General features: G+C 50.2%; 1 protein-coding gene across 3 annotated transcripts in view; it reads left to right on the top strand.

The window, feature by feature from the left end:
• Positions 1 to 12711, top strand: part of CDH11 (cadherin 11) — a 209620-nt gene that overhangs the window by 152647 nt on the left and 44262 nt on the right. For all 3 annotated transcript variants that reach the window (XM_075325869.1, XM_075325871.1, XM_075325870.1), the window contains exon 3: positions 11916 to 12210. In XM_075325869.1, coding sequence (XP_075181984.1) covers positions 11916 to 12210 — 295 coding nt within the window. The remainder of the gene's footprint in view (positions 1 to 11915; positions 12211 to 12711) is intronic.

The raw sequence follows: 12711 nt of genomic DNA, 5'->3' as shown, positions 1-12711 counted from the left end.
TCAGCGTTGATTAGGTTCCATTATGGTCACGTCACTGACATGCAGAATGAGTGGGGTCTAGTCTTTGAGGGAAGATCCAAAGGAAGTGGAGGACATGACGGGACCTGCGATGAGAGGATGGGGATGAGCTTATATTATTGATTAACCTCTTCCCAATCTTCCATTATGTTTTGATGTCTGAATAGACACTAGGTATCTCTAGTGCTGGGCCCTAAATAGAGAAAGAGAAGGGAAACCCTGTGTCTAGGAAAAGGAAGATGGTGACCATTGACCAAGCCTACAGCTGGTCTCTGGGGTCCCTCACCATCCTAGATGGGTTCTGCACCTATGCGCCGAACCGAATACCTGACCGTAGGTATCCCTAGTATTGGGCCCTAAATAGGGAAAGAAAGGGGGAACCCTGTGTCTAGGGAAGGGGAGATGGTGATCCCTGATCAAACCTACAGCAGGTCCCTGGGGTCCCTCACCACCCTAGATGGGTTCTGCACCTATGTGCCGAACCGAATACCTGACCGTAGGCATCCCTACTGTTGGGTCCTAAACAAGGAAAGAGAAGGGAAACCCTGTGTCTAAGAAAAGGAAGATGGTGACCACTGACCAAACAGGAGCTGGTCCATGGGGTCCCTCACCACCCTAGATAGGTTCTGCACCTATGCGCTGAACCGGATTCCTGACCCTAGGTGTACCTAGTGTTGGACCCTAAATAGGGAAAGGGAAGGGGACTCTGTGTCTAGGGAAGGGGAGATGGTGATCCCTGACCAAACCTACTGCTGGTCCCTGGGGTCCATCACCACCCTAGATAGGTTCTGCACCTATGCACCGAGCCGGATACCTTACCCTAGGTGTCCCTAGTGCTGGGCCCTAAATAGGGTAAGAGAATGGTAACCCAGTGTCTAGGGAAAGGGAGATGGTGATCCCTGACCAAACCTACAGCTAGGCCCTGGGGTCCCTCACCACCCTAGATAGGTTCTGCACTTATGCGCCAAGCCAGATACTTGAACCTAGATATCCCTAGTGCTGGACCCTAAATAAGGAATGAGTGGGATGAGCTCTTCATCAACCCCACTAAACACTAAAGTAAGACACGAGGGGACACAGAGTGGAAAAAGCATATACCACTTATCCACAGATGACACAGACAGGAGTTCAGCAGAGCTTCAGCAACAATAGCACAGGTGAGAGCAAGCCACCTGCTTGCAACCAGAGCTAGAATGAACTGAATGATATCACCATCACCAGTGCTGGGAAGATGGGAGTATTTAAGCACCAAGAGAATACTAATGATCAGCAGCTGGGTGGAAGGAGGGGAAGAGATGAAAATCCAGCAGGAAAGCTACCTATACCAATGAATACTGACAGGGAGCATTTTGCGCAGTCAAACGCCATGACCTTCAATAGCCAGAAGCCACATGACAGTCTGTCGCCCATGACATACACATCTTTGTCAGCCACATTCAATACAGAATTAATTTTATTTGGATGAATCAAATATTTTAGTTAATTCAAGCAAATCTGCCGAGAACGGATTTCAGTGGGTTTCGCTTAGCTTTTCTTCTTAGTCTAAGGGGCACTTTGCACACTGCGACATCGCAGGTGCGATGTCGGTGGGGTCAAATTGAAAATGACGCACTTCCGGCATCGCATGCGACATCGCAGTGTGTAAAGGCTGGATGATACGATTAACGAGCGCAAAAGCGGCGTAATCGTATCATCGGTGCAGCGTCGGCGTAATCCATGATTACGCTGACGCGACGGTCCGATGTTGTTCCTCGCTCCTGCGGCAGCACACATCGCTGTGTGTGAAGTCGCAGGAGCGAGGAACGTCTCCTACCGGCCTCACTGCGGCTTCCGTAGGATATGCGGAAGGAAGGAGGTGGGCAGGATGTTGACATCCTGCTCATCTCCGCCCCTCCGCTCTGATTGGCCGCCTGCCGTGTGACGTCGCAGTGACGCCGCACGACCCGCCCCCTTAACAAGGAGGCGGGTCGCCGGCCACAGGGACGTCGCACGGCAGGTGAGTGTGTGTGTGAAGCTGGCGTAGCGATAACTTTCGCTACGCCAGCTATCACCACATATTGCTGCTGCGACGGGGGCGGGCACTATCGCACTCGGCATCGCAGCATCGGGCTGCGATGTCGTAGTGTGCAAAGCCCGCCTAAATCCTTGCGCCATGCTCTGCCTACATTAGGATCTGCATTAGGCATAAAACAATAATACACATGAGGACAAGAGTAAAGTGCAAAAATTACAATTACTTTTATTAGGACATACACAACACAGGACAATTAAAATATGGTGGTACACTACCATAAAATGAAGAAGGGACAAAAATGCCAAAGTATGAGTATGGTAAGATAAGAACAGCCAATCAAAGTGTATCAATGATCAAATGAATGGTTATAAGAGATAAAGGCTGTTCACCAAATAGACTCAGAACAGAGGCAAATAAGAATAGTATAGAGCAAGGACAGCGTGAAGGGTTGCAGCATTAAATTCCACCATGGGATCCCCGCTTATAGGGGAAAACCATGGTGGGAGTATAGCCTGTAATGCCAAAATCAAATAGTAAGGAAGTAGCAGCGCGACACCCTCCTCCGGGTGGTATGGAGGAAGATGTGGTGGGGTCACAACCTAAGTATAAAAGTCAATGTACAATAGTGGTACATGGACCAAGGGCTGTAGGGGCACAAAAAGACTTTGTAAACAGTTTCTTACCTAAAGTGCAAGTGCAATAAAGTATTCCAAAAGTGTGCTCCAATTCCTGCAAGCCAAAACGCTGTGCAGGAAGCTCAGTGAAGTCCCTAAAAAGCGCCCAGGATCTCCATCCGACGCGCGTTTCGCGAGGTCAAGCTTTCTCAAGATGGGGAGCCAGAGTGATAAACACAGTACTGGCTGTCTCCTTAAATAACCCTCCTAAATTCAAGATGTAATACCGGTGTGTGGACGGACCGCCGAAACCGGAAGTATCGCAGGTCAGGTGACCAGTGAGGAGGCGTTGCTAGTGACACAGTTAGGTAGTCAGGGACGCATCCCCCTGACAGCCGTCACATCAAGAATCGCCACATATTATTTGCAGCATTAAGACCGGAAGTAATCTGGCATGAATATGCAGAGCGCCCATTAGCAACATGCATCTAAAAAACAGAGGCATAATCCTCAAGTAGCTACGATACCGGAAGTGGTCATAGTCCAGGGGAAGAAGGGAACCTCCTGTTACCATTGGTGGGGCGCGATGAGTGATACGCGCCACCACCAATGAAAGTCCAAATGAGGAAGAGCGCGATGCAAAGCATATTGCCACGGCGTGAGAGGGCCCCACGTGATTCCGAGGACGCGTCAACCTCGTAACCACGCCCCACCACTCTCGATCGAGCCGGGCAAACACTGTAAATATCGCGTCCCACGTGACTCGTGACGTGTGTGTACCCACACCGCCCCAGGAGGACGCGTTCCCCCGGTGACGATGCGGGCACGCCACGTGACACAACCACGGGTGCTGGGAATGATATACAATAAAGATATCAGCCTTTATCTCTTATAACCATTCATTTCATCATTGATACACTTTGATTGGCTGTTCTTATCTTACCATACTCATACTTTGGCATTTTTGTCCCTTCTTCATTTTATGGTAGTGTACCACCATATTTTAATTGTCCTGTGTTGTGTATGTCCTAATAAAAGTAATTGTAATTTTTGCACTTTACTCTTGTCCTCATGTGTATTATTGTTACTATGAGTAGTGCTGGTGTGAAGCCCCACAGGTGCGGTGTCGGGGCATTACCTTCAGGGACTCCACTCAGCTGGATCTGGTCACAGGTAGGAGATCTTCTTCTTTTCGTGACGCCACTCTCAGTATTGCGGCCAGTAGGGACCGCCACTGCAGGTTGAGGGTCGCCTGGGGCTGATGGTGTGTGCAGTTAGTTGGAATAGCCTCCTGAGAGTGAGGCAAGCCCCAGGGCCCGGTGTAGGTGCGTAGTACCACAAGGCGCAGAATAACTCCACACAGGCAGGATGTCTTTCAGGGTTTTTACTCACTTCAGGTGGCAGGGTGAGTAACCCGGGCGTAGCTGGGATGAACCAGGCGGGAACCAGGTGTCCTTCAGGCTGACTTGTGAGGGTGACTACTAACTCGCCTTCCTTAGCCCTTGGTGGTTTGGGGTGACCCCGACTTTGAGTCCCTATGGGGGTCACCCAGGGAAGTTGCTGAAGCCTCACTCCCCTTCGTTTGCCGTGTGCTTGTTGCCTGGGCCAGATCACTCCAGCTTCTTGCCTCCTGTGAGCTATGGGCCCTAACTGTGGCTACGTGGCTGCGGCTTTTGTGGTGTTGTGGCGTGGGCTTTGAGAGCCCCACACCGGCAGGTTTAGCAAAAGAAAGCTGGATCTATCTCCGCTTCGGGATCTGCCGCCCGTTTGGGCCTGGTACTCTCTAGCAGTCTCCTTACTTCCCACTCCGTTGCTCTCTCTCTAGCTGAAGATGGATTTCGGGTAGCACTCCTAGTTGACCGTTCTCCCCCGTCAGTAGCCACTGCGCGGGCGCTGTTAGACAGCAACAGCCCCACAGGTCTGCTCCTCACTGAGCCCTATGGAGTTCTGCTCTAACTGACTCACTGCCCCTCCTCTCCTGTTCTTGCCTACGCCACCTAGCAACCAGATTCTCTTACCACACCCCTTGAGAGGAGATGGAGGCTTTTGGCCCCCTCCACTATTCCAGTGAAGGTCAAGGCTTTTCCCCCTCCTGGGATCCCCAGGGGTCCTCTCATGGGTACATGTGTGAGACCTGATCACTATGCGCCTGTGTACCACACCCCTGTCAGCCTTCTGGATTACCTGTATTGTACTGTCCCCAGCATGGGTGCAGTACTCAGTGGTGCCTGACCAGGTCAGGGGCGCCACATTCCCCCTTAGTTATCACCAGCACGTCCTCGGGCTGCAAGACAACATTTTAAAATGCATAAAACATTAAAACATGTAAAACATTTTTAAAAGCACCAGGTACCATACATCACCACCCTCCACCCACAAGTCCGTTAACCCACCCAAAACCCTTTCACGTTGGCCGCGGCTTCAGCCACTTCTGGCAGGATGTAGAGGCGGCTTACATGGGCTGGTGGTTTCAGGGTATACCTGGCCTGGTGGATCCGCGCCTTCAGCCTCTTCTGGCAGGATGCAGAGGCGGCCTCCACAGTTGGTGCTGACCAGGTACCCTCTTTGTGGTGGAGAGCCAGGCCCCATAAACAGGCATGCTCTCTGGTCGCAGGTGAGCCAAGGCCCTATATACGGACGGGCTCCTCCTGGTTGCAGACGAGCCAAGCCCCTAAACAGGCTGACTCTGGTGGTGGTGGTGCCCTTTTGGTGTAACTATTTACACTGCGAGAGTTTGTGGCTATAGCCAGTTCATAGCCTTAAGGTTTATGGTTTTCTCACAATAGTTTTTGTGGGCACATGCTTAAACGTAAACGTTGCAAAACAAAACTGTTCAAAACTTCAACTGGTAACTTCTTTCTTTACTTTACTCCTCCATTTCACCAGGGCTTGGGCCTGTAGGGCTGCGGCACCTGTTGGTTTCTTGATCTCTTTCTTCATCTGTGGTAGTCTCATCTGTAGGTTCCTTGTCTCTGCTTTCTTGATCTTCATCTGTTTCCTTTCCTGTATCTGTTTCTCTTTCCTGTAGCATGGGGTGGCTGTAAGGTTTGCTGGTACATAGTGCTACGTCAAGCGCGTACAGTCCTCTTTCGCCTTCATGCATAGTGAATTGTACTGAATCCCCCATCTTTAGGTTTCTGCCAGGGTGTCCTCTAGGCAGATGAGCGTTCACATCTCTTCTGTTGACAAATATCCCTTCTTTGATACCAGGGGCTACAATAAAGCCATATCCGCTTTTCAAGTAAAAGTCCTCCACAACTCCTCTGCAAAGGGGTCCTCTGACCTGGGCTTTGGACCTTCTCAGTAACCTTTTCTCCTGTAGGTCTCTGGCTGTGACTTCTCTCTGCTCTGGAGACTGTGGTGCAAGGGACAGCGTTGTTCTGTTGCGACGCCTTGTCTTGCGGGCTGGATTCTGCGAAGTGCAGCTTACAAGCTCCCAGGTGAGACTTTTAGGCAGATCTTCGTCAGCGGACGGTGTCAGGTCTTCCTCATCCCAACGGGAATAGGGTAACATCTCCGGCTCTGAGTATTGCTCCACTGCCGGTGGCTCCGGAGTCAGCTCCTCAGCTTCCTGGCCTCCTCTTCCCCTTAGTTCTTCTTGGCACTCCTTTGGTGGCAGTGCTGGGGATGGGCTTTCTTCAGCAGGCCCAGGCGGGGGACTCTTTGGCGTGGTTGCTGCAGGGGTTGCTGGAATCCTCTTGGGGGTATGCGGAGGGAGCATGTACCGGTCCACCAACCATTGTGGAAACTTGGCCTCCATGTCAGCCTTCAGCCGCCAGTATTCGGGGTCCTCCCCCAGCGTGGGCTTTCCAGCAGGGACCTCTTTGGACTGGGGAGCGGTGTCTGCTCTGGCCTTGCAGGCCGGGGTAAATGGTGATGCAATCTCTTGGCGGGCCGCGCCCTGTTTGGCGGCGGCCTGGTCTTGGCGGGCCGCGCCCGGCATGGCGGCGGCCTGGTCTTGGCGGGCCGCGCCCTGTTTGGCGGCGGCCTGGATCGGCGTCGCTGTCGCGATGGAATCGGTGCAGGCTGGGCTGGGCGTCGCTGCAGGGACCGGGTCTTGGTGGGCCGAGCAGGGCATCGCTGCGGCGGCCGGGGCTTGGCGGGCCGCGCCTGGCGTGGCTGCGGCCTGGTTCAGCACCTCACTTGCGGCGCGGACGAGCGTTGCTGCGGCGGTGGGGTCTTGGCGGGCCGGGCCTAGCAGGGCGGCGGCCTGGGTCAGCGTTACGCCTGCGGCGCGGATGAGGGTCGCGGTGGCAGCCGGTTCTTTGCGGGCCGGGCAGGGCATCGCTGCGGCGGCCTGGCTCAGCGTCGCCACGCCGGGCGCCTCTTCAGGGACCGCGGGCGTGGCAGCAGGGGTCGGGGCATCCGGGCCGGCAGGGGCAACACTGGACTCACCCATCGGTAGCAGCATCGGGGTCTGAGTCGTCGCCGTCCGGTCTGGCACTCGTCGTGCGGTTCCCCTCTCATAGGCCTGAACCGCGGCAGCCATCTCCAGAAGTTCCATACGTTCTTCTCTGATCTGCTCCACGACCCGGGTCTCCAGTCGGTCGCAGAACTGGGCCAGCTCCCGATACCACCAGGCAGCGGAGCCCGGTTCTGGATTTCTGCGGTCAGACGCCATTTCTTCTGCGCCCTCTTCTGCACGACTCTCCAGCTGTGGACTCGCCGTTGCCTCTAGTAGCAAGCTGTTCAGTTTCCGCTCTGCCTCTTTCAGCAGCTCCTCTCCCAGCAGCAGGCTTCTGGCTCCCTTCCTGTCCCGACGTCTCTGGACGCTTCCACTCTCATAGCTGGCAAGGTCAGAACTCTGCAGGGGATCTCTGGGTAGCCACACCTCTTCGTGGGCGGTAACTTCTTCCAGCGCGGGCTGCCGTTGTTTTTCAGCGCGCTTTTCATGGTGGCAATATGGCGGCGCTTCCAATTTTTCAAGCGGACCGCCCAGGCACATGGTCACCTGTCTGGACAGGTCTAGTCCTTATCCTGTTCGTGACGCCAGATGTGAAGCCCCACAGGTGCGGTGTCGGGGCATTACCTTCAGGGACTCCACTCAGCTGGATCTGGTCACAGGTAGGAGATCTTCTTCTTTTCGTGACGCCACTCTCAGTATTGCGGCCAGTAGGGACCGCCACTGCAGGTTGAGGGTCGCCTGGGGCTGATGGTGTGTGCAGTTAGTTGGAATAGCCTCCTGAGAGTGAGGCAAGCCCCAGGGCCCGGTGTAGGTGCGTAGTACCACAAGGCGCAGAATAACTCCATACAGGCAGGATGTCTTTCAGGGTTTTTACTCACTTCAGGTGGCAGGGTGAGTAACCCGGGCGTAGCTGGGATGAACCAGGCGGGAACCAGGTGTCCTTCAGGCTGACTTGTGAGGGTGACTACTAACTCGCCTTCCTTAGCCCTTGGTGGTTTGGGGTGACCCCGACTTTGAGTCCCTATGGGGGTCACCCAGGGAAGTTGCTGAAGCCTCACTCCCCTTCGTTTGCCGTGTGCTTGTTGCCTGGGCCAGATCACTCCAGCTTCTTGCCTCCTGTGAGCTATGGGCCCTAACTGTGGCTACGTGGCTGCGGCTTTTGTGGTGTTGTGGCGTGGGCTTTGAGAGCCCCACACCGGCAGGTTTAGCAAAAGAAAGCTGGATCTATCTCCGCTTCGGGATCTGCCGCCCGTTTGGGCCTGGTACTCTCTAGCAGTCTCCTTACTTCCCACTCCGTTGCTCTCTCTCTAGCTGAAGATGGATTTCGGGTAGCACTCCTAGTTGACCGTTCTCCCCCGTCAGTAGCCACTGCGCGGGCGCTGTTAGACAGCAACAGCCCCACAGGTCTGCTCCTCACTGAGCCCTATGGAGTTCTGCTCTAACTGACTCACTGCCCCTCCTCTCCTGTTCTTGCCTACGCCACCTAGCAACCAGATTCTCTTACCACACCCCTTGAGAGGAGATGGAGGCTTTTGGCCCCCTCCACTATTCCAGTGAAGGTCAAGGCTTTTCCCCCTCCTGGGATCCCCAGGGGTCCTCTCATGGGTACATGTGTGAGACCTGATCACTATGCGCCTGTGTACCACACCCCTGTCAGCCTTCTGGATTACCTGTATTGTACTGTCCCCAGCATGGGTGCAGTACTCAGTGGTGCCTGACCAGGTCAGGGGCGCCACACTGGTACCCGCTTCGCCCTAAATTGGCCGACCTGGTGCTTATAATAAGGGCTTCTATTATGAGAATTGTATTGTTATTAGGCATAAAACAGTATCAGTTTTATCCGAAGTTTTTATTTAAACATATACAAAATTGGGAATGATTTAAGAGATAAAAATATGTTTTTTTAACAAGGCGGCCTTCGAGTGATGTATCAAATTCCTTAAATGGGAGCCTTTTTAGGCTATAGGGGATGGACGCTTGCAATGAATGCCATACACTGGTATCCTTTATCCATATGCTATAATGGAATGACATATACTATACCTTGTGACAAGCTGATGAAGCTTCTTAGATAATCAGAGTGAATGTCATGCGATGTTTGGCTCTGCATACCTGCGGGCACGGTGTTGTTGGACTCTGTTTACACCACAGAGCCTGACAAGTAACCTGAGGCTTCTGTATTGTTCAGCCAGAGCCGGGCGTCGGCTGGTTCAGATTCACTAGTCATCAGCTCTTCAGAAGTCAATTTCTGCAGACTGGTGAGAGGGCTTCAGAGTTCAGGTTGCTGATTTCCACGTGCAGCTGTCACCTCCCTATTTTCTGATGATAGCTTCAGTTTTAGCTCCAGCAATTCCCGGTATTGGTGATTTTCCTGTTAATGGTGATCCGTGTTGCACTTCTGAGTGGTGTGAGCATTCCCCTGTTGTGTGTGTCATTTTATGGCGTTTTGTCTTTGTGTTTTCTGGCTTGCCTGAGGGTGTGGAAGAGGAGGAGTAAGATCAGGGCTCGGACAGGAGTCAGGGTCATGCTGGGGGCTCTGACCTTGTTACCATCAAGCCTACTTCCAAGAAAAGGGAAAGCTCAGGGACTCTAGTCTATCGGCTGGCCTAGAGTCACTTGCCCCATCATTTCATAACCCATTACACCATGTGACAATGAATATGACGACAAGCTAATAGTCATGTATTTTAGGATGTCCACATTGTAAATTGAGGTTTGCCATTCTCATGTCGAAGACAAAATATAAAGAGAGCCTGTCATCTAATATATAAAGCTGAATGTGTGTATGTGTGTATTTGTGTGTGTATGTCCGGGATTGGCATCTGCACCGTCACAGCTACAGCCACAAAATTTTGCACACTCACACTTCTGGACCCCGAGAGCGTCATAGGCTATGTTTTGAGGGGACATTTTAACCTTGCGCTTTACAGTTATTCACCAAAAAACCTGCCTCCATTAAAGCAAATGGAGCTGGGAGCCACAGTGCAGCCAGAACTTCAGAAGAATGCGCAGCCACACCCTTATATGGAATGTTGGCGTGTCACAATGCAGCCAGGGAAAGAGACAGACACAGACAGGGAAAGAGGCAGACACAGACAGAGTAAGAAACAAACATAGACAGGGTAAGAGACACAGATAAAGAGACAGACACAGACAAAGAGACAGACTGACAGGGAAAGAGACAGACAGGGAAAGAGAGGGAAAGAGAGAGACAGGTTAAGAGACAGACACAGACAAAGAGACAGACAGACACAAGGAAAGAGACAGACAAAAAGACAGACACCAGGAAAGAGACAGACAGGGAAAGAGAGGGAAAGAGACAGACAGAAAAAGAGATAGATAGACAGGGAAAGAGACAGAGAAAGACAGGGAAAGAGACAGACAGACAGACAAATAGAGAGAGACAGAGAGATATATACAGAGGGGGAGACAGACAGAGAATAGGAGAGAAACAGAGAGACAGTTACTATCCCGGGTAGCGCCTGGTGCTATGTTGTGAGGCGAAATTTTAACCCCGCGCATTCCAATTTACTAATCAATTTTGCCCCTATCTACATAATGGGGAAAATGTGAAATGAAAAGTGTTGGGGGCAAATTGACAGGTGCCAGATGTGAACAAGGGGGACTTCAAGAATGAGAGCGATGGCGCCAAAGAGTATATACCGTACAGTTACTAAAGTGGAGCCCCGACATGGGATACTCAAAACACTCTGGGATATGAACACACACACACAAAATGCGCCACACACTATCACGTGCTTAAAGACATATACCACCCTCAGCACACATCTCACCACACATACACCAACCTCGCCACATAATCACCCTAAAACACACACAAGTCTGGTATTATCCTTCAAAAATAAAAATCTGATTAATAAGCAGCCAACTACAAGAACAACAAATGTACCACATAAGAAATACGACAGCTGTCAGTCACATGACCTGTCTATATGTGTATGTGTGAGCTAATATATACTGTCAGGGGGAGGGCTTTCTTGTGCCTGGAGATTTATCAGGCTGCCAATAGCAACCAATCACAGCTTAGCTTCTATTTTGCTACAGTTAATTAATCTGAGCTCTGATTGGTTAATATAGGCAACAATTTAATAATTACATTTTTATCTATTTGTTTTGTGGTTTTTGTGTGCAGAATACATTTTTGTTAATATATTCTATTTTGTTAACAGCAGTTATTAACCCGGGCGAAGCCGGGTAGTACATCTAGTTTGCAATAAATGTATAATTTTTGTACCTGGTCTAAATGCCGCTGTTTTCCTGAATCTGGCATTGTTTTTCTTTTGTTCCTGAGCCTCTCCATTCCTGACATATGACCCCTAACTGTACATAAATCTGCTTTTTTTTTAGTGGGCGTGGTCTTGAACTCTTCTCTGTAGAACTCTACTTGAGAGACACTCCCTATTGGCTAATAAAGTTAGATTTCTACACAGGGCAAAAAGGACCATATCTCAGGAACGGAGAGGCGCAGAAAAAAAAGAAAAACAACGCTGGATTCAGGAGAACAGCGGCATTTATACTATGTCTAAAAAGTATTATAATTATAGAAAGAGACAGGTTCTCTTTAATGTAGAAAAAATTGTTATTTGCCTCTTTGCCCCTTATTGGCACCATCAGTTTAGTGACAATGTTACCTTAAGATTAAGACCTGATAAATTGAGTTTATCTGTTTGAGTTATGTTGTTTCTGTTGTTAGTCTCTATATTTTTATTTTTTTAGCCATCAGTTTGTTTTATTAGGTTCAATTTTTAAGCTGAAATAGAAAATTATATCAATTTGTTATTTACCTCTATTATGTAAATACATGAAATAAGGGATCACAATGACGTATTGTTATTTTTCACAGCTTCATTCGGATGTCGATTCTGGGGATGGGAAAATTAAGTACATACTCTCAGGGGAAGGCGCTGGGACCATTTTCGTTATCGATGACAAATCAGGGAACATTCACGCAACAAAGACTTTAGATCGAGAAGAAAGAGCTCAGTACACATTAATGGCGCAAGCAGTCGACCGGGAAACAAATAAACCCCTGGAACCACCGTCAGAATTTATTGTGAAAGTCCAGGACATCAATGACAATCCGCCAGAATTCTTACAAGAAAACTATCATGCGAATGTGCCAGAGATGTCCAGTGTGGGTACGTGCAAACCTTCTTAATTAGATCTACTGATTGAGTCACTGAGCACATACATTACTTATCTTATACTGATCCTCTGTTACATCATGTATTATACCCCAGAGCTGCACTCACTATTCTGTTGGTACAGTCACTGAATACATACATTACATTACTTATCCTGTACTGATTCTGAGTTACATCCTGTATTATCCTCCAGAGCTGCACTCACTATTCTGCTGGTGCAGTCACTATGTACATACATTACATTACTGATCCTGAGTTACATTCTGTATTATACCCCAGAGCTGCACTCACTATTCTGTTGGTACAGTCACTGAATACATACATTACATTACTTATCCTGTACTGATTCTGAGTTACATCCTGTATTATCCTCCAGAGCTGCACTCACTATTCTGCTGGTGCAGTCACTATGTACATACATTACATTACTGATCCTGAGTTACATTCTGTATTATACCCCAGAGCTGCACTCACTATTCTGTTGGTACAGTCACT

This window comes from Anomaloglossus baeobatrachus, chromosome 10 (assembly GCF_048569485.1).
Source record: "Anomaloglossus baeobatrachus isolate aAnoBae1 chromosome 10, aAnoBae1.hap1, whole genome shotgun sequence".
NCBI classification, from domain to species: domain Eukaryota; kingdom Metazoa; phylum Chordata; class Amphibia; order Anura; family Aromobatidae; genus Anomaloglossus; species Anomaloglossus baeobatrachus.
The sequence above is the reverse complement of the archived record's forward strand: the minus strand, read 5'-3'. Positions and strand labels throughout refer to the sequence as shown.